General features: G+C 39.0%; 1 protein-coding gene across 10 annotated transcripts in view; it reads right to left on the reverse strand.

The window, feature by feature from the left end:
- ryr2a (ryanodine receptor 2a (cardiac)) overlaps positions 1 to 22,770 on the reverse strand; it is a 189,612-nt gene that overhangs the window by 114,585 nt on the left and 52,257 nt on the right. For all 10 annotated transcript variants that reach the window (XM_067577426.1, XM_067577425.1, XM_067577418.1 and 7 more), the window contains exons 2-9: positions 20,862 to 20,981; positions 16,316 to 16,420; positions 6,900 to 6,974; positions 5,706 to 5,784; positions 4,691 to 4,803; positions 2,885 to 2,984; positions 1,172 to 1,268; positions 80 to 154 (exon numbers count right to left, since the gene is read on the reverse strand). In XM_067577426.1, coding sequence (XP_067433527.1) covers positions 80 to 154; positions 1,172 to 1,268; positions 2,885 to 2,984; positions 4,691 to 4,803; positions 5,706 to 5,784; positions 6,900 to 6,974; positions 16,316 to 16,420; positions 20,862 to 20,981 — 764 coding nt within the window. The remainder of the gene's footprint in view (positions 1 to 79; positions 155 to 1,171; positions 1,269 to 2,884; positions 2,985 to 4,690; positions 4,804 to 5,705; positions 5,785 to 6,899; positions 6,975 to 16,315; positions 16,421 to 20,861; positions 20,982 to 22,770) is intronic.

Genomic DNA, 22,770 nt, shown 5'->3' on the forward strand with positions numbered 1-22,770 from the left:
AGTTATCTATTTGTGTGTATAATGTGCTGGTATATTTGTGAATATCCTTGTTTGCTGTATATGTGTATATTGTACTCACACAACCCGCAGTGTCTCCAGCCTCCACAGGGACCTGGCGTGACTGGACACTGGTCCCCCCTCATAGTGCACAGTCCTGGAGGTAAATATCATACAATCACATTGAAAAAATGATATATCTTTCCATACATAATATTACCTCTTTCTATGAAAGTCACTGTTTGCCTTTGATTTAGTACTTCTAGATATTCTGCTACCTGGGTGACTCAGTCTCTCAGTAATAAACCCCAGCAGGCAGTCAGATAAGGAGAACACAGTCATTCTCATAGGCGCTGTTTAACAACATGGCTGTCCCTTTAGGGAAAACCTTAAAACTATAATTATTAATAGTCCTCCTCGTCTCAGTCACAGCAGAGAGCTCAGTCTGATAATGGGAGTTGATACTCTCTCTCCCTGGAGGCCATGGTAATTTCCATACAAGAAGAAGCTGAATGCTGTATGTCCAGCGGTCTAAACTGGAGGGTAAAGGAGAACAGAAGAACAGGCTGAAGGCAAAACTTTGATTTCAGAGGTGACTTTGACATTGACTTAGAATTTTGAAGGCCTGAGAAGATCCCCACTTGATCCCACTGACACTGCTGAAGTCTCATATTGCATTTGGCTGAACTTTTGAATGCATTTTCTCACAGAACAAGGACTGTGGATCTCATACATTGGAATAATGTTAGGAAAGGACCTCTTCACGACCAGTATGGACAGGAGGACCTATTACACCTTCCAATAATCAAAGCTCAGTAAGAGCCTGGTGGGCCAAAGTGAGGCAGACCCTGGACTACAGTACATTTTTATTATGATCAGCCGAGAAACAAACAAAATGCTGTTTCTCCATAACCTAAACCTGTCTTTCAAGACTTGAAAGATCATGCAAGTATGTTTTTTCCTGTTCAAGTCTTTGGTATTGAGAGGCTGTAGTGCGTCTCACAGTTCCTCCATTAACAGTTGTCGGGTAAATTTATGACATTGTGTGTAATTTGATCAGAATGTCTACACCAAATAATTGCAGGTAAATTATACAACCATTGAGATGATTGTTACTAAAATGACACCCAGAAGCCCATATATCAGTCCAGTTGTAATTATCGGTACAGATTACCTTCTCTGCTCATCACCATGCTCCCCAGATGGAACTGTTAGACACTCGTCCATGTGACCGAGAAGAAGGCGAAGGACATCTCCTCCTATCAGGAAACCTGCAGACAGCAGAGCAGAGAGGGATAAAAGGGAGTAAAGGAGGGGTGAGAAGGTGAAGGACAGATAGAACGGAAGGCAGCATATGACACTATACGCCAGAGAAATAGACAGTGAGGTTTGTATAAAAGCACCAGAATTAGTACACATGCTACCTTACCTACACTTCACTAATTTTAGAAACCATTTGAGTATTCTGATGAACATGACGTGGGAGGTGGGCAGCGAGGATCAAGAGCAGCAGGGCAATTATGGTATTAATCATGACATGGATTTGCACTTCTGAAACGTATAAACCAGCAGATGCGATTGTCAAAATGAACACCTGTGTCTTCAAATAACGCCACCCAAAGCATCTTGGGAACTATACTCGCTGACTACGACAGGCAGTATCCAGAGACAGTTGCAGTGTCCTTGATTTGTTATTGTACATTATTGTCCACAATGCATTGCACAAAGTGAAATGGAAAAGCTGCTCACATCTGCTTTCAAATGAATTGTGAATGGTAGTGAGCTAGCCCTAGAAAAATTAGAATATAGTGCAGTTAGAGATGGGTTCCAATATCATTTTGGATCTGTTTAGCAAAATAGCTGGATTTATTAAGCTCAGACACAAACAAATCTCTACTCAAATCTTTTCTCTCTCTCAATAGAAAACATACATGTAGCAGCTTCTAGCAGCTTCTCTCCATCATTGTCTCTGGTTAAAATGAGAAAGTGGCAGCAGATGAGATCAGCTGTAGCTAATTAACGTTAATTGTGTAAGACTAAAATGAAAAGTTAGTGTGTTCTCTGGTGAATGTGTCTCTGCAGCATCTGTCTGTATTCAGACAAAAGTTTGTTAGTGAGAGGACACGTCACTCTGTAACACCACTGTACCACTGTGAGTGGAGACTCTTCTCTAGAGAAGTGATCAGCTGATCTCCTCACATCACTTTAAGAATCTCTCAGTTAAACTTTGATTGGTATCAGATCAACATTTGAATGTGATCAGCTTCATAGTTGTGAATCAGGAGCTTCAGTGTTTGGAGTCAGTAGCTGGTGAAGACTACATCTGTTAATTAAATATGTCAGATACAATTAATTTACCTACTGCTCGGCTCATTTTCAGGTTGTGAACATTAATTAAGCTTCACTAAAAACTGTATTTCTGCTTTCTCTGAGCCAAGAAAAGGTGATTAAACATCTTTGAGGTGTAGTTACTTTAGCCTTTAGTTACTTTCATGATGAAATGTAAACCCAATAAGATTTGATTAGAAAGGATTTGGATTCAATACGTGGATTTGATACTGGATTTGAGCTTTGATAAAATGCTATCAAACCCCATCAATCAGTCCCGTGCTGTTGTATACAATTAATACGTAGAATAAAATTAGGACACAGCAAGTCACAGATTATTCACTGTACTTAAGTTACTTACTGCACATAAATACTGAATACTGCTGGATCAACTATCAAATATCAACATTTGAATTCAACTTGACAAAATACAAAGCATCAATAAAAAACGTACAAAAGGTAAGATAGAAAAGGGCACAAGCAGTAAGATAAAAACAACAACAAACAAGAAAGAAACAAAGATGGAGAAAAGAAGACCAAGTAACAAAGTCAGGTATACCTTGTGCTACTTCACTGCCAGAACAAATGGGAGCCACACTCCACAGTGTCTGCTGGAAGGCTGCATCTACATGGAGACTGCCGTTACCATAGGACAGATGCTGCAGGAACACAAACATAAGAACCAAATTTTAAAAACTATTCATTGACACACCAGACTGAGATACACACAGACACTCAGGATGTTCCTGAATCTGAGGCCTGTCTTTGGCTATTCCGAAAGGCAGGTCTGGTCTGACCACCGGGAGCACCCAGCACTCCCAATTCATCAGACCATGCAATTGGTCTGATGCATGCAGTCAGTGCGTGGTCAGCAGTGCTTTAAAGGTATCCATAATTTAGCATTCTACACAGTGACTGATCAGAAGATACACAGACAGAAAAAAGGAAGTGTGGAACCGAGAGGGAGCCATGAAGAAGAGAAGGGGTCGTGAAGGAAATGCAGATAAAATGATGTTCCTGAATGAGACAAAGGGGGTGAGACCAATTTAACTAACAATGATTATTATTTGTTTGTTTGTGTAACCAGTATATTGTCTAAATCTGTAGCACTGCAAGCACATTCCATCCTAGGTTTAAAAGTGTCTAGTGTCTAGTGAATAGTCTTTTAAGGTCCAAGTTTTTGAGGATTTTTATATGGAAGTTGGAGAAATGTCACTTAGGGCATTTAAAAATACAGTGAAGGGTTTAGAGGCAAATTCAATTTCAATTTGTGAATGCTTCCCTAGCTAGATCCGTTTACTCCTGTCTGTCTTTTTAGGCGTATGATTCTGTGAGTTGCTACTATATGTTTTGTTTTATGTGTTTTTAATTGTTTGCTTGTACGTTGTTTGAAACACTGTATTGCTGCTATCCTGACCAGGGCTCCCTTGAAAAAGAGATTTTGTGTTCCCAATGGGATTCACCTGGTTAAATAAAGTTTTAAAAAATTTTAAAAAGTTAAAAAAAAAATAAAAATGTATATATATATATATATATATATATATATATTAACTATTGCATAAAGGCTATTAAGAAAAACTTTACTGTCAGCATTCGCAAGTTTTTGGTGAAAGTTTTGCACTCAAAATCGAAAGGTTATAAAGCAAGAGCTTACTGTTGTCATGACAACTTGCCACACTGTACTCGCCACCAGCCTGAACCAAGGCATAAAATTCACGTAAGGTGTCATCAAGCATAACCACAGAGTATGTCTCCAAATCACTGCCCATTTTCTTGACTTTTTCGTATTAACCTCCTTCTCTTTCTCTATCATTTTAAGCTCTTCAGGCATCAGTTCCTTGTGCCATTTTTCGCTTGGTTTCTTTCTTTTCTTCTCCATTTCTTTTTCCTCTGCCGCGTACCGTTCTTCAAATCTTCATAACGAGTAAGCTTTGACAGCTGTGCTTTTTAATGTTGCTATGGTTACATGTTGGGAAGCGGATTCATTTAGAACAGTGATTAAACTTGAGCCGAACTACATGTGCATTAAATGGTTTTAACGCGCACCTGCTGGCCAATCAGAAAAGAGTTTTCACCCAGACCATGGTATAATCATACTTAGGCTACTGTGTAGATGTGTTTAGTATATGATAATGTGGTCTTAAACCAATCAAGTTCCTTAATTGTTAAGTGACAGTCACACCAAAAAGTGATATTCATTATTCCACATGAAATACGTGGGTCCAGATGCTCTGTGACGTAGTGACTACTTGTTGATGAACTGCTGCAAGTCAAAGAAGGAAGGAAGGAAGAAAGAAAGTAAAAGTGATAGTAACATTTGAGCAGTTCCTCTTCACACATGTTCCCACACACAGCTGCTACTGACCAGATATCTCTCAGAGGAGACGCTGACCAGGATGAGATCATCTCCCACTCTAACCTTCTCCCCCTCTGAGCGCTGCTTTGATGCTGGATGGATGGTCCACCAGCACGCCTCGCCTACTCACACACACACACACACACACACACACACACACACACACACACACACACACACACACACACAGCAAACATTAGTGCAGAAAATAAAATGTGTCCATGACTCAGACTCACAAAGCAACATAAAGTATTGTAATACTACCTATCACCTCAGCCTGTGTACCACTTTGGTAGCCTAGATTTTTCTTGCAGCTGTTGTAATTTGCATCTTTTTTACTAAAGCAGGTCAAGAACAAGAACAGGGAGACAGTGTACTTTGCAGTGGCTTATTGTTTTGACTTTGTTCTAAAGTGAAAACCACTGTGGAGTAGCAGCAGGTCAGGAGTCAGACTATCTGAAAAACACAGACAGAAAAAACCTGACAGTATCATAACACTGACAAGAAGAATTCCACAGTTTGACTCCAGAAAGAGGTGGAAATACTATTAGCACGGCTTGAGTTAAGATACCAAACTGGACCAGAGAGTCATTCCACACAGCCAACTCAGAGCTGATGTAATCAAACTAACTCGAAGTCAGCTGGAAGATCAGATATGAGCGCTGATTTTTCATTTCTCTGATGTAAACATAATTGTAGAGCTCTGTGCTCTTTCATGCTGCTGTTGGAAATTAGGTTGAAGAGTACACAAAGATCGGGCTGTGACACCAGAACAATACGCTGAAAGAGGCTCCAAACAGCTGTGATGAACTGCAGAATTTCTTATAATTCTTTCTTTGGGTTTGTCACTATAAATTACACATTGTACCTTTGTTCATATAAAAATACTGATTAAAGCAGCTTTAAAATAAAGTTTTGTGGGTTTGAATAAAGTTTAGCTGCATAGCATTGGTTTGTAATGACTGGTCCTCTGCAAGGTCAGTGATGTTTATAGTTCATATAAAATATGCCACATTATTCCTACCTGTGGTGTCTTCCTGCAGTCCTACATCGAAAGCCAGTTTGTCTGTGGATGAGCGGGAGGTGGACAGACAGCACAGGTACTAAACACAGAAACACAATTAATATGATCAATTCATCTGATCAATTACTGAAGAATATCATCTACAGCAACAAGAAAACATACATCTTTACACAAAGCTCTAAAAATGCATCAGGCTTGTGTTTAGCATGTGTGTAAAGGACCAACTGTGAGATATTTCTAAGTTCTACAACATCCCACTTGGATAGGATTCATTTCTCTAAGGAAGTTCAGTACTGTACCACCATCTCTAAAGCTCACTTCTTAACATCTTGCATCTTTTGTTTAATCTGCACACAAACAGAAATGTAACAATTTGTGGTTTTAGGGGGATTTAGGAGCCAGACAAACTACAGTTTAATCATCCATCCAGTACCCTCTATGCAGCGTCTCTGTCTCCAGCTATAGTGTGGGTGGGCAGACATGATTAGTGAGCACAGGTTTTGGTTTGGTCTCTGTACAGGCACCATGGCACCACTCTCTGTGACGACAAGACTCCATGAAAGCTGCGCACAGTCAGTCACTGCACCCAGCTGTTGTTCATCAAATAGTTCAAGCACTTCTCCTACCCAAAACAGTAAATTTTAGTTTGTGTATAGATTAAATAAATATGATAGCAGTGGTTAGTTAGTGAGCTTTAGAGGTGATGGAATGCTGGATTTTTTCACTTTGGACAGATCTAGGCTAGCTGTTTCCCCTTAAATCCAGTCTTTATACTAACTAGCTAGGCTAACTACATCCTGACTCCAGCTCCGTACATATGAACAGACTGACATTCATCTTCTCATTTCACTCTCATACAGAAATATTTGCATATTTCCTAAAACGCCAAAATATAACTTTGAATCCAATAATTCAATTTTTAATTTCTGTGTGCAACATTACACAGAAATTATTGTACTGGGTGCACAGAGGCTAAATAGAAACCAATCTTCTTCATTGACTGTGGGTATTGATGGAAAATATACCTATTTTCAAAAAATGTCAGAATCTTTAGATCATCAACTTTCATTAGTATGCCTATAGTTTTTGGTAAGAGTAGTGTGTGTGTGTGTGTGTGTGTGTGTGTGTGTGTGTGTGTGTGTGTGTGTGTGTGTGTGTGTGTATGTGTGTGTGTGTGTGTGTGTGTGAACTGACCATTCCACTGTAGGAGTGTCTCAGCAGGACAGCGTGCCCGTACAGTAAGGTGCGATGACCGCCACCCTGGGCCGTCTGAGAGAGAAACATTGACAAGATGGAGAGAGAGAGAGTGTGAGTAGAGTTAAAAAAAGACAAAGCCATTAAAGAGGAAAACAGTGAAAAACGACAACAACAGAGATATCAAGAAACACCAGAGACAGAAATATCAACAAAAACAGATGCAGACAGGAAGAGAGGGAGAGGCCAGCTGTATTATTTGACTCTACAGGAGCACTATTTCTGACAAGTTGTAGGAAAAATGTTACCTCAGAAAAAGTAAGTAAGCTAAACTGTTATGTTGTTCACCCCAGTCACCCAGTCGATCTTTCCATCGTATTTCAAACACGTATATATCACTGTCATACTAATACCTCTAGTTGACAGTATTACCATCATCCAGAACTCTCTAATGATATAATGATCGTGATTATGATTTGGGCTTCCACAGTTAATTAAACTTGATCAGGTGCAGTACTGACACTGTGTTCCTGCTCTGGGGAGTCAAACGCTCCCAATTCACACAGGTCCCTGCTTCCAAAACAGCTGCATGTTACTAGTCTTCTTGATTTTGTTGCAGTCTGTGGTGGCAATTTTACATGTTGATAAAATTAAATGTGTGTACAAGTCTGTTTAGTAAAATCTTGACTTCATGTTGTCATACATGGGTACAGTATAGTACAGGTTCAAGATATTTTAGTAGTCATAAAATACTTAAGTGGAATAAAAAGTGTTTTGTTTCAGTGACAAATTATGATAAATAACACTGATATTAATGTTAACATTGTTATTTTTATCATTGTCATGCAGCCCTGCTCAATGAACCAGACAAATCCAGTAATACCTTAAACCAGTGCTAGTGCTCCTCTAAATAAGTACACCATTTCTATGAACCCCCTTGCTCCAGTCTCCAGCACCTCTCAGGACAATAATATGCGACTTTTATGCTGCGTATCTAAGCACAAAACTACACAGTGACACTAAAATCTTTCATTGCATGAGAAGTCTGAACCATCAGGAGATTGTAGCATGCAACTAGAGTCTTGCTGTCTGACTGACATTTGTCTTCCTAGCAGAAAGTGCTCCTTCATTTCTCCTGCAGCACTGCAGTCATTCTGCCCTACTCTAGAGCTGCACATGCATCATAGAGCAGAGCTGCTTCAGTTTTACACATATTGATGAATGTGTGTAAATGGCAGGTATAGGATGCAGACTGGCTTGAAAAGCCTTTTTTCCCTATTATTTCATGTAATTGTGATACTATAATACATACAACATGGTAATATAATGCATACAATGTATTATATCATGTCAGTAGGCAATGCATTTGAAGCCCATATGAAACCCAGAAATGTAAATATAAGTATCTACATACAATACAATCAATAAAAATATATATCTGTACTCCTAAATGTCCTCATTTCATCCTGACTGAGTCTCAAAATTGTCTCCTAAAACAAACACAAAAATACACCAATGGTCTGAGTAATTTGATTTGTAGAATAAACTTCTTAGATATGTCAAAAGCGATAAAAGGCAAAATGATGGTTGTTTGTATACTATTGTTGTGGACAGAAGCAAATTTCTGCGTGAAACCAAATTTTACACTGGAGCTAAAACAGACACTTGTACCAGACTCACCGATGTCAAACATTAGTCTGGACTGTCTGCCTGCTTGTTATTATGTGCCCAATAGCTGATCTATCAACCATTAGTAGGGTTAGGTGAATTGAAATTCATTATCAAAATCATTTACTCAAATTCTGGGCTTTTATCACTAAATGAAAAACAGGGAAATAAACTATGTACAGTATGTGCAGTGTAGTCAGTTACTAGAGTAAACAGAACAGTCAAACTGGAATAAACTAGCATTCCTCCAAAACACAGTTGCGTGTACAGATGGTTTTGCCAATAACGCATCAGGCACTCTCCACCCACTCACTGAGAATGAAAGAAGTTGTGTCTATAGTTCCTCCACAAAACTAACATCCATAAACCTTTTTAAATAGTTAATCAAAAGACCAGTCTGAATTCTGCATGCATACCTCAGGAAGCAACTGGAAGTGGGCCAGATGGGATCTGGTCCACCATAAAAGATTTGATAATGTGCCTACTTAAAGCCTCCATACGCTTAAAATCAAGTGCTTATTGGATCGTCTAACAGAGTCTGAAACCCCCTCTCTGACGGCAGAAGACAGGGGGCTTCAATGGAAAAGTTTTGTAACTCTCTAAAACAGCCAATCCATCAATCACTCCCACTCCACTCAGTGACTGGTCTGGTGTGTGAAAGCAGTTCTAGGATAGGTTTGGGTTTTTTCAAGTCTGTCTTGACATGCCCATATGTACGTAGAAATGGATCATGGTCACTGTAACAATTCCTACTCACCATACTGGCCCAGAAGCTATTCCCCTGGAATGGGACTACACTGTAAGAGGTTGGCCCCTGTTCTGCTGAAGTTAATATGAGGCTTCAGCAGTCTCAGAGTTAGACAAGCAGAGGTGGTATCTTCCAAAACTGCAATCTGTTTAGTGTGAATTTTTTTTGTTTGTTACCCTGGAATGAAGTTCCTTGCTGACCTATTTCCATGTACATACTGTACTGTATGGGCGCATCATTATTTTATTAAGACAGACTTGGAAAAAAAAACCCTGAACCTATCCTTTAAGCATCTCTCGAGCTCTCTTTTTTACACAGCTACTTCACAGCTACTTCTGTCACTTTTTTTTGTACAACCGAGTGAAATTGTGTGTCATTATCCCAATTTTTGCTATGAGGGCAGGCTTTTCACTCTGCCTTTGAGTGGAGCCATTCAGAACAACTATAAAGACTTCTACCTTTAGACATGGTTAGATAACACTTTGTATAACCTAATTTGTCTGGAGCATACAAAGGCCTTCAATGTCTCTGTTGTGCTAAGACACATAGTCCCTGTTTGTTTGCCCAAGAAATGTCCTACAAGTAGAACAGACCAGTTTGGCTTTTCTGTCGCTTCTCTTGTGTGCACATAAACCACTGTGGCAGTACGGGAATGCAATATTGCTAATCAAAATGTAGTCGTTGTGTGGTTTCAGGGAGAGTAGTGACAATGTTTGTGATTTTTTACCATCATAGACCCACTGCTCAGCAGTTCATGCTGGAGTTCATCTGAATGTTAAACACATGAAGAGATTTCCAGAGAAGGTTGAATCCAAATAACTGGACTAGAGTTTTGATTGAAGATATTTCATTGTTTGTCAGAAAGGCTTCTTCTATTCCAACTATTGTCGGGAATAGTTCTGTGTTTATCCGTGATGATGGTGGGTGTTTGGGATAAAAGCTGGGTGACTATACAGCATTGTAAACGGTAGACAATTGTGTCTCAACCTCTCACTGTTAGTTTACTTTGTTCTTTTTATTGTTCTGTACTCTTTGCTCTCCTTTGCTGAGTCATGTTGGAGTTTGTTGATGAGGACAGATATGGATCTGTTTACCTCATGGCAGGATTCCCACTAGCTGCTATAACTCTGTCCACCGCTCCAAAACAGAACCTCCTTGAGAGAGCCGCTGAGGTGTCACATACAGAAAAGTAGTGATTTACATGAGTTGAACTGTAGAGTGGCAGCACAAGCAGCAGCGGAGAGAGATTGATGGTTAGGAAGGTCGTACTGCATCTAGCTGAACAATTAAGCGCTCAAATCTGTGTCACATCAGGGGGTACAGCCTGTTTGAGACTATACCTTAGTCAAACAGCACACTAGAGAGCCAAAGTAAAACTTTGACTTCTGAGTTCTGTTTCAGAAGTAAGAAAACCTCATTCAGAATCTACTGACATTTGTAATACTGCAAAATCCAGCCTTGGAACATATCCTTAACAACATGTGGTTTACTCCATATGTTTACATAAGGATGGTATTAAAAACAAAATCTAATATCTTTAAAAACCAAACAAGGAAGCTCTTCTTGGATCTGACAGCGATGTGATCATTTAGGATAAATGAGTCTGAGGGACACTCACTGTAGCTCGAAATGAAAGAAAATAATGTGGTGGATGTTGTGGGTAGCATGCTTAATTTACAAATCGTGACTGATTTACATTCAAGAATAAGGTTGAAGTAATTCTTCATTTTTTTCTACAAATTACATGAAAAGGCCAAAACAAAGTGTTACCTTTCAATGCAGAGGTCACACATAGGGACATATCTAAAAATCTCCATCACCTCCAACAGGTTGACACTCAATAGATAACAAAGACACAAATGTGTATGGCAATCCTGCTAATGCTCATACATATTGTTGATGCTCATGACAGTGACTGTAATAAAGAATTTACGGACAGTGACAACCATGACAAACACAGACAGCGAGTGGAGGCACACCTACCCATATTTCCACATCTACATGCTGTGTGGAAATGAGAGAGAGGAGGAAAAAGTAAGTTGCCGTAGTCATTTTACAGATGACACATAAAAAAAACATACATCTATCCTGGTAGATAGATAAGACTGTTGGATGAGGAGGTTATGACAGCTCAGTGAATATGTTCAAAGTGTTTTGGTAGAACTTCCCACCATGAGACGTAAATCAGCTTTAAAACAAGCCTCACATTTCTTTCATACCGTTTAATTTCTTGGAGCTAGCTAGGTATAGCGCTGTTGTTCATTGGTTTCAAGGGGACATGCTAACAATCAACTTGACAGATGACAATTTGTCCTGTATTGTTTCAAATATGTTGTAAGGAATTATATCACATGACTGTACAGCTGCAGTATTTATAGCTAATGTGTAAGGAGGCCATTTTATAGGATTTGAAGGTGCACCAAAATCATCTCCAATGTATTTACAAAATAAATACCTGTTTAAAGAAATGATTCAACAATCTGGGAAATGCCCTATATTGTTTTCTTGCTGAGAGTTAGATGAGAAGAGATAACAATCTCATATTTGTGCTATGGACCCAGTGCTAGGAAGCAATTAGCCTAGCTTAGCATAAAGACTGGAATTCTGCAACAGGGAAACAGCTCTTCTGGCTCTGGCTCTGCAAGTGCATGTTCAAAAATATGCCTATCAATGTCTGTAAAGCTCACTAATGAACATTATGCATTTCATGGTTGTTTTTACATTTTATAAACAGTAATGAAAAAACAACCATTTTTGCTTTTAGGGGGAGTCACCATCTAACTAACTATAGGGGGAACAACAGACACGTGCAGTGACTAGTCTTGTCATGAGCCAGACATAAGAGTGGTAATGATCTTCTGGTCTCATTTTTAGAGAGAAAGCAAATAAGAGCATTTCCCAAAATGTCGCTATTCCTTTAACCATACATAGCTAAACTGGTTTCATTTCATTTTATTTTAAAGTCTCATTGTATTAAGGCTGCAACTAATGCTTATTTTCATTATTAATTGATTAATTGTGTAATCAGTTAAATATCAGAAAGTAGGGAAAATGTCCTGTCACAATTTACCAGAACGCAACATCTTCAAATGGAATATTTTGTCAGGTCATCATTCCAAATCCAGACAAATACAACAGAAAAAAGCTGGAATTCTTTACATTTGAAAAGCTGGATCTACAGAGTGATAGGCATTTTTACATGACTTTAGAAAATGAAGCAATTAATTGAATATTTGTTGATTAATCCTCTGTGGATATACTGATGATTAACTGACTTATCCTTTCAGGCTTAATTATAGTCACTTACTGGAAAACAGCTGATCTTTTATGTTTAATTATCCCAAGTGGCACCACTTTATGTACATTCATGCTAAATAATCCAGCCCATCAAATAAAACTACTTCACATTAATTTACACTTTTGAAGGGACGTGTGTAAGCAATATGATACTCCTTCTTTGTGTTTAAATCCATTTAATTCTTGAAAAAAGCTCATGAGAGGCTAAACATTTATCCCTCTGAGTCTTTAAGAGTATTCAGAATGCAGCAGCCTGCTCTGTTCAGTTTATCAGCCTCTGACAGACTGGGTGTCATCTGAGTTTTCTGTGGTTGGCAGATGTGTTTATTAGAAAGTTAAACCTTTTTTTTCCTCAGGGCACATGTTGAGTAATCCAAAAGCTAACTACATTGAGAGTGAGGGAATGCTAAATTAAGCTTAACACATCCTGGACCTACATGTACTGAAAGTACACAGAATTGATAATAGTCCTCTCTTCTGAGTCCTGGTTTCCCAAAAATGCGAAGTATTTCTTTACTCTACTTTCTCTGCACTGATATTCAGCTTAACAGTATTATCTACACCTTCTATGGAAAGAGGGGAAAGGCGTTTTTGTTTTCAGTACTGTTAAGACATCACTGTAAAGTTAAGTTTAACAAGCTATCACTTCAGTTCCTTCAGTTTAGAAATTCATCCCAGGTTTATTGATGCTGCAAAGGGTCGGCACTGAAATGAAGTAAAATCTTAATGCTGACTTAACTGACTGAATCAATTGTGCACCTCTACACTTTTCATTTTCACTGTGACCTGTGAACATTATGCCCGACAGCAGTGCCGAACGATCTGATCAGCATTATTTCACTTGCATGCAAGATGCAACCAAGAGGATGGATTGAGATGCAATTGCCCAAAGGCCCTCAGGAGGAGATTAAAAAGATGTAAATGCATCTGTCTGTCTGAGATGAATACGTAATCTTGTGTAACTACATCATTAAGCACAGGAAGTAGCCATGGGGACCTCTTGACCGTCTGATATTGACAGATTAATTACAGTGAGATTAAACTGAAATTAAACATCCCCACATACAGTCACACAGAAAGTGTAACCTTCTGCAGCATTTACCTGATCCCTGATCACTTTGACCACTGAATGATCTATGTATCTATGAGTAAATGATAGTGGATTAAATCACATCTGGATTTTATCCAGGTACAAGACACTTGAAAAAACAAGTGTAAATGGGGTATAAGGCATGTGTTAGACATGGCTAACTTAGCTGACTCTTTCTTTCTTTCTTTCATCTACTTCTTCATCTATAGAGTTCACCATGAACAAGCTTTTTTTGTCACACTGATGTGTCAAATAGAACGCTATCTTAATCAATAGACACATGATATCCCATCTCTGTCAACGTTTAAATGTAGTTAAACTCTCAGTGACATAAAGCAAATGTCATTTAAATGATTTTAATACCTTGTAAATGGTTACATTTGGTTGTGCCAGCATGCCACCTGTTACGTAGCTGCGTAGCCTGTTGTGCCTGCGTAGATTGTTTGATTCTCTAGCAAACTTTGATCTTCTCACAGCTATCTTTGTGTTAGCAAAGACAGTAGAGTAACATTATCACCTGGATTCCACCACTACACAACCTGTGAAAAATGTATTTTGCTTATGATGCTGTTGGTACACATAGTATATTGTTAACTTGCTGCACAGAGCCATAAATTAAAGCCAGCATAAGCAGCTTGTGCTGTTTTATGTGCGTGAGTGTGTCACTGTGTATCATGGCTCTGGCCTTGATGCCTGCTGACAGTGAGAAAGAAGAAATTAATAACCCTGCCCTTACTTCATTAAAAAAAACTGCAAGTCATGATGAATTTTGACATGACTCCCACCTCTATTAAGCTAGATCGTCCCTCACCACAACAACATTATATCTGCACTGCGGCTGTGTAGCTTTTAAATTGCACATGATTTATACTGTTCACTGGAACAATTCAGACAAAAATGATTTTATTGAAAGTCTGAGTTCTCATTTTAAGTGTGCAGATGTGAAATCAACAACCCTGTGGCTGACATTTATCATTTCAGTCCTTCTGTGTACCCCCTTAATGATTACCTTCATTACTACCATGCTCAGCTTCTTACTTACAACAACAATAAGAAAAAATATTTTAAAAGTGGCCTGTGGAGTTTTATTGTAACCAAACAAAGTTTCAGTTTACATTCAGTGTTTCTCACCAAAACCCATTCTGTGTATCCTTGAGGTCTAACAAAGTTGTGTGAATCCTGCATTGTTTCCACCCATTTTACTTTACTAGCTTTCAGTCTTCTTCTTCACAGCTTTTACTGGTGCATTGCTTTGCTTCTTGGTGCATTACAGCCACCTGTAGGTCAGTGGAACGGTGTGAAACCACTGGCAAGAAATATCGTATTGCGTCCTCCTCCTGCATCCTCCTGCAAGTGCACGTACAAAAAACGAATCGGGGACCCACTCATAAAAAGATTGTTCTATAGCACTATTAGTGGTCAAAAACTCCAGTGATGGGTGAGGAGTGGATGGAATTACACAAAGTAGAGAAGCAAAGCTGATTGGTTATTTGATCTCTGCTCTGCGGCTCTGTAGTACAAGTCATTTAGAGTCATGAAATAAGTAACTCAGAAAACAAACCTTAGATTTTAGCTCTGTTTTGTTTTCTAGTGGTGAGTCTGTGTTGTTTTTAGTAAATTATTATTTTTTATTATTAAGATATTCACCACTTTGTACAGTAAAATCACAGGTCTTATACTAAATGGCATTAACTATTATTTTTTTGCGCTCTGTCAATATCCTGTCTTAAAAAAAAAAAAAAACATTTTAAAACATCTGTTCTTTCCACTCCAACTATTTCCTCTTTTCATATACTGCATATAATCAATTCATCCATAGAAGTTTAACAACAAAATCTAAGCAACAGGACAGTTTTTGGACAATGCCTGTCAAAGTGACGGGAGACAACTCTTTTTAGTGCCTATCCTCCAACTGCCACCTCATCTTCATTCAGCTCTTACAGTAAAACTGACACTTCAACACTTTCCAGATTTCCATTTGAACCACCATTTAAGCTTCTGTGTGTTAACTGCCACTTCAACTTCTTTCAGTGCGTCAACTTCAGATACAACTTCACAGCTTACTTTAACATGTTCAAGTTCTGCTATTGCTGCCTTACAAAGACATTTCAAAAGCTCAAAAACTCAATATATTAAAACACTGAAACTCAAATGTTTCAACTCCAAATTTTCAGCATTGGTCACACAAATTGTTTCTAGCCCTGAATACAGTCAAAGAAAACACAGTTGCAGTACTACTGTAGCTGTAGGCAGCAGCTCAGTAAGTGGAAATTACAGCAGTTGCTCAGAGATGAGCAAACTTCTTAACTGTTTATAAGTGAGTGATTTCTGGAAACTGATCCCCAGCCTGTTTCTTGGAGTACTTAGGACTACAGCTATATGGCATAAGGAATAGTGTTGATAATTCAGACCAAGGTTCAATACTTCAGTAAGCATGCTCTTGTTATTTCTGCCTGTCTGTGTCTCACAACCTCTCCTTTGTGTGGCTCAGCAGGTTGGTGTTTCAACCTGCTAGCCTCACTTGAAGAAAACTCTGATGTGAGAACAGCCTACTGTACATCCATTCGTCTCCCCTTTCCTGGTATGTGTGTGTGTGTGGCTTTGCATACTCACCCCCTCAGCCTTCTCCTCAGTATTAGCCAACATCTCCTGAAGGGCTCGTACCGACAGCGACTGCTCCAACACAAAAGTGCAGATGGACAGATCTGGAGGCACATTCTGCAACAACACCAACACAATTTAGATGATTTATTGATGTTGACTTAACTTTTACATGTTGAATGAACACTATTATACAGGAAAGTCAATTGCTGTCATCCATACGGTGGTGTACTTTTCCACCAGGAGCTGTTGAATGCAGTCTTCCATTTCTGACCTCTGGGAGCTACTTAGCAGTGGTGTAATAAAGGAGAAATACACTGTAGCTGTATTTATCTATTGCATGTTAGAAATGTATGTTTTAAGTTTCATGTTTGGTTTCCAACATTAAAACCTGCAGTGCGAACTTTTACATTTTATCTTTTATCTCTGTCTGCCTTCTCTTTTGGAGCCTCTGATACTGTATGATTTAAACACAATATGTCAGACTGGTTGCCCTGAAGGGTTAGATCGTCTTAGATCACCAAGCAAATGACATAACAGTGTTAGTATTTTTGACCCTGGGAGGCCCCTCTAGGCAGTAAAACACACAATATGATCCAGAGGAAATATATATTGACAAAAGGTTACACGGAAAACATGTGACATTAGCTATGGCAATTAGCAAGCTGTCCAGTTAAGTTCAATATCACAAACTTGTGATTAAATAATCTTGTTGATGTTATGTAAAAAAAATGTTTGACAAAAAAAATCTACATTATCCATTTGTCACTGTCCTGTCATTCCTGTCTGTTCAACCTCCCAAGTGGTCTCGCTTATCTGTCCTGCCGTCTGGTCGCCCTCCAGAGCGGCTCCGCCCATCTGTCCTGCCGTCTGGTCAAGCTCTCGAGCAATCCCGCCTCCGGACCCCCTCCACCTGCCGTGCTCAGTTTACTCTCTCCCTTTCTCCTTCCTGATCAGCCTGGAGACTTGTCTGGAATCTGCCCCTTGAGAGGGGGGGGCAGGGGTGGTACTGTCATGATCCTGTCACTGTCCTGTCAACTTTATTCTGTTATTCTTTTAGGTCAAAGCCTCCTTTACTGCTCTCTTGCTTTTCCCTCCACACCTGCCCTGCATCAGCCTCGTCAGCCCTGCCCTGCTCTCATTGTTCCCCTCCAGCCAATCAGCTCCTTGCCTGTTCTCCTGTCTAGTCACCTGTTCCCTATTCCCTCATTATTTCAGTTTGTATTAAAGTCCTGTTGTTGAGTTCAGTCTTTGTTGGATCATCTGTTCTCTTTTGCTTTGCCTGTCTGTACTCTTGAGTCCTGTTCCCCAGTTGGTAAATAAATATTAATTCTTCAGCTCTGTTGCCTGCTGTCTACTGCATTTGGGTCCACCTGCTCCGTTCGATGTAACAAAATTTCAAACTGCATTTCAAATGTTAAAAATGAACCTTTACACTCAGTAAATAATGTTTTCTTTCCGTCTTCACCACAAAGAAAAGCACTGCAGGACTTTTACTTTTATCTTTGGTTGATGATCAGTTCTAGTTCTTCTCAGGAGAGTTATCTTTAAATAACAGCAGATTCAATTATTTTAAGAGGTGGAGGACATTTTTCAGTCCTGAGTAGTGTCTCCAGTCTTCCTCCAACCGAAGAGGATAGAGTAGTGTGTATGTTGCTCAATACTGCTCAGGAGAGGGGGGGCAAGGACACTCATTTTAAGTCAGTTTCTCCCATCTGGACTTTGGTGGTTGTACAGTGAGAGGACACTCTTCAGGGAGATTTTAGTAAATGAATCAAACTGAAACTGTAAAAGTGAGGTGGACTTACATAGAATTTTGAAAAGTGAATCCCCAGTGGAAATGATACCCTTGCATATTATCAATGACCCCATATCCACCATAACTACTTTAAGCTGATTGTCTGTATGTAAAGCAAATAGAAGGAAGTTTGCTTTTATTCCAGAGGCCATTACCCTTGAAAACAACAGCAATGCAAGAAATGGTCAGTGTACCTTGTGTATACATTAATAAATGCACTTTTGCACTTTTTGACGTAATGTAATGTGCCTTTGTGGTGTTGGAACAGCTTAAGTGTTTTGACGTGAATAGAATTGATTACTGCTGGATGAAAAAAAAACAACATTTTAAAAGAATCATTCTTGATCTTGAAAGCTACAGAGTATGCTGTGAAACATATTGCTTCAGATACAATCAAACCTCCCACTCTGTCAAACCCACCTCAGATCTTGTTGAACATGTACAAGAGGTAAATGCTAAAAATACTGGACATCTCACCCATTTAACTATTCAGATTTCTGACTTTACATAACCTGTGAGCTGGATGTACCTTTCATTTCAAACAGATGGTGGCTTGCTTTACTATGTTTATGTAATAAAAGGATCAAAACAGCTGATTTGTTGCTGAAACTTTTGTTTTGCCACGTTTAATTGAATGTAACAAGTATTATTACTAAGCTACAGTACATCTCAGATGATAAGCCTTTTGGTAGCATTCAAGGGAACTGCAATGTGCTTATTGTTTGAAGTTAAATACAGTATCAAATGTGTCATTTACAGACATGGCCGAAATTATTGATACCCTTGCATTTTATTAAAATAATGAACCATTCACCCTGAACAGTGTGAAAATAATTGAATTCATGCTTACTCTAAACTCATTCTAAAATAGCCTGGATAAAATTATTGGTACACTTTAGAAGTTGTGAGAAATAATTGATTCGTAGTGATACTTTAAGCAGACTATTGTGTTTTAATTAGTATCACAGGTGTTTTCAATTTTATAAATCACTCATGTAGCCAGTTTAAAAGGATAAATTGTCTCACTCTGCTGTTTTGTGTCACTGTGTGCATCACATTGAACATGGAAAACAGAGGGAAAACAGAGTGGTCTGAAGACATTAGAAAAAAGGTAATAGCCGAGGGTGGTCAACGAAAAGGTTACAAGATCATCTCCATAGAGCTTTATATTCCTGTGACCACTGTTGCCAATATTATTAAGAAGTATAAGGCCCATGGAACTGTAGCAAACATCTCTGGACACGGTCGCAAGAAGAAAATTGGCCTGAGATTGAACAGAAGGATTGCTCGAATGGTTGAGAAAGAACCAAAGAAAACTTCTATACAGATCCAAGCTGATCTTCAGGTTCAAGGTACAATAGTTTCAAGTTGCAACATCCATCGCTGTCTGATTGAAAATGGGCTCTGTGGTAGAAGACCCATGAAGACCCCACTTCTAAGAGGGAGACACAAAAAAGCCAGACTGGACTTTGCCAAAATGCATGTTGACAAGCCACAGTCCATCTAAGAGAATGTGCTTTAGACAGATGAAACAAAATTAGAGCTTTTTGGTAAATCACACCAACCCTATGTTTACAGAAGAAAAAATGAAGCCTTCAAAGAAAAGAACACCATGCCTACCATGAAACATGGAAGAGGCTCAGTGATGTATTGGGGTTGCTTTGCTGCCTCAGGCACTGAGTGCCTTGAATCTGTGCGAGGCACAATTAAATCAGAAGACGATCAAGGTGTTTTGGAGAAAAACATACAGCCCAGTGTCAGAAAGCTGTGTCTTGGTCGCAGGTCATGGGTGTACCAGCAGAATAATGACCCCAAACATAAATCAAAAAGCATCCAAGAGTGGATGAGAAGAAAATGTTGGACCGTTCTGAAGTAGCCTGCTGTGAGTCCTGATCTGAATCCCATTGAACATCTGTGAACAGCTGAAACTTGCAGTTGGGAGACGGGACCCATCAAACCTGAGAGAACTGGAGCAGCTTGCTCAAGAAGAGTGGGCCGAACTACCAGTGGAGAAGTGTAAAAACCTTATTCAGAGTTACAGAAAGCTCTTTACTGCAGTTGTTGCCTCCAAAGTCTGTGTTACAAAAAAAAAAGGGTAGCAATATTTTCTTTTCTTCTATTTTCATTCAGAATGGAGGATTCACAGTTGCCCTGTTGTTGTGAGGGTCTAACATCTCCCTGCTTTAAAGTATTGAGCAGGGAACAATGAGGGGATGTATACCCTTGTGACAAATTGGGACAAATTCCATAAAGCATGAACAGCGTTCTCCATCATCATCAAAACACCAAATGAGGGAATATCTTTGGAAGAATGCTGTTCATCCCTCCCGCAGACTTATTATTTTATGTTGATTTTTCCTTTAATTTGTCATGCATCGAGTTCTAGTTCCACTCCCATCCTGCCACATAGGTTGAACTGATGTAAAATAGAGGGATATCAGCTGCTTCCCTCTGGCAGCCATGCTGGGGGTATGATGATGATTACATTTCTATGCATGTCGCTTTGCTGTCTGTTTAGAACAAAACCCAAACATCTTTGGCTATAAGGTGTATAGTTGGGTTGAGATCTGGTGACTGCTTTGATGAGTGTGATCTGAATCATATGCTATAGCCTTCACATTCGGTGACTTACTTTTATGGAAGCATTTGAATCATTTATGTTTCTCCACCCATTTATTTGTGTTTTTCCTTTAATTTGTCCCCTGTCTGGTTTTGTGTTATTTGTAAGGAATAAAGTAGTATAAAAGCATGTATCAGTACCTTGGAGTTGGAGATGGATTCAAGGAAGCACAGTCTGTTTCCAAAGCCTTCAGCAGCCAGGCAGAGTTTCTGTTGCTCCTTTTGGATTGTGGCGGAGCACTGTAGGACCACCTCATCATCCTAAACACATAGATACAGACATAGTTACAAATCAACACACTCATCGACCTAGAGTCACCAAAACGCTGGAGAGCAATCACATCCTCCTAGAGAACTGTCACAAACACACATTTCCACAACCAGCCAAACAGTTTAGCCATGTGAGCTGTGACACTACATCTTATCACTCTGAAGAGGAGTCAAAATACATACATATATACGATAAACACATCATTTGATCATTGTCATTCATACTGTATGTCAATGTATGTATTTTATTAATAATGTGTATGTATTGTGAAAATACTGAAGATGGTGTGCAAATTGACAAAGTTTTATCATTTCAACATGTCTCGACTCCATAAACCAACCAACACAAGCCAAAAGAAGGAGTTAGAGGGGAAACAGATGTCTCAATTTTGGCTGGGGGCAGGGGGGTGAAGTGGGGGGTGTACAGCTGTAGCCGTAGTTTATTACACCTACACTTCTCACAATATAAAATTTACCAAATTAATGACCAAACTACAGTAAATAATAAAACAAATGTTTATGCACATACACACATATACACATCATATATCTGTAATAGTGTCATCTATGTGTTTTTCTAGCAGTTTATTGACTTCCACTGAAAATATTTGGCTGTGATATTGTCATTTTATGTTATGGACTTTTTTGAAGCTAATTCAGTGCTATCTATTCGTAGTATACTATCAATGCTAGGCTATCACCTTTTGTGCTGCTTGAGGAAACTCTAAATTGCTATTATGGTTTAACTGCAATACCTTTTAGGGAACACCAATATGTATCTGTGGTCCTAACACCAGACAAGAATGTAGAAATTGGATGATTTTGCAAAACCCTGGATTACGATCGACAAAACCTGTAACATTCAGTTCAATATTTTTTAAATTCTTTCTTTCTACAGTATCTATATATGGGAACTACAGCATGGTTAATAGTGAAAGATCGTGGTTATGGTAAATATATATGTATATATATAGAGAGAGAGAGCTTAAAATGATACATTTTTTATTGGGCGTCCATCATAAAATGGGATTTTAACTTTTGTTCCTGCATTGGTCAGTGTTACGTTTCTGTTTTACTATGGTTTGTTTTTGCAGCCTTCGTTTAAACGATTTCACATTTTCTATGAACATGATGACATTTCAGATAACATCAAATAAACAGAAAAGCAATCCTATTCAGACTATATTAGACAGATATCAGTTCCCATTTACTGCAATGCATGCATTTTAATCAGGAATTAGATTGAGAGAGACAAGCACACAGTGGTATTACAACTCAAACTAGCAATGCACACTCACTTTCTCACACACATACATACACACACACACAAACACACAAGCCTGGTCTGTGGCACAGTGTGTCCCAAGCTATCATGTGCCCATGATAAGCTTCTTATCAGTCAGTCAGACAGTAACACTACAACATGTCTGAGTGTTACAATCAATTAAAAATCTGTCTGCTCTCATGTCACATCAGCTAATCCTGGTGTTACTGAGATCTAATCAGCATACATTTGTTTGTCTGCCTAATGTCTGTCCACTCATACATACTGTATGTGTGTTCAAATCTCATCAGAAGCTACACAAATGTGTGGTACACTACAGCAACCTCTCAGACTTGACTGTCTGAAGGGTTTCTGTTAACATCATTTTAAGTAATACTCTGTGTCAAGCATGGTTGGACATAGGAAGTGATCCGTGGTCTCCAGTTGAAGCCAGGCATTTTGTATGTACACTCATCCACCCCAACCTCTGTCAAGTCTCTGTCCTGGTCTGACCAG

This window comes from Thunnus thynnus, chromosome 20, assembly GCF_963924715.1.
Source record: "Thunnus thynnus chromosome 20, fThuThy2.1, whole genome shotgun sequence".
NCBI lineage: Eukaryota > Metazoa > Chordata > Actinopteri > Scombriformes > Scombridae > Thunnus > Thunnus thynnus.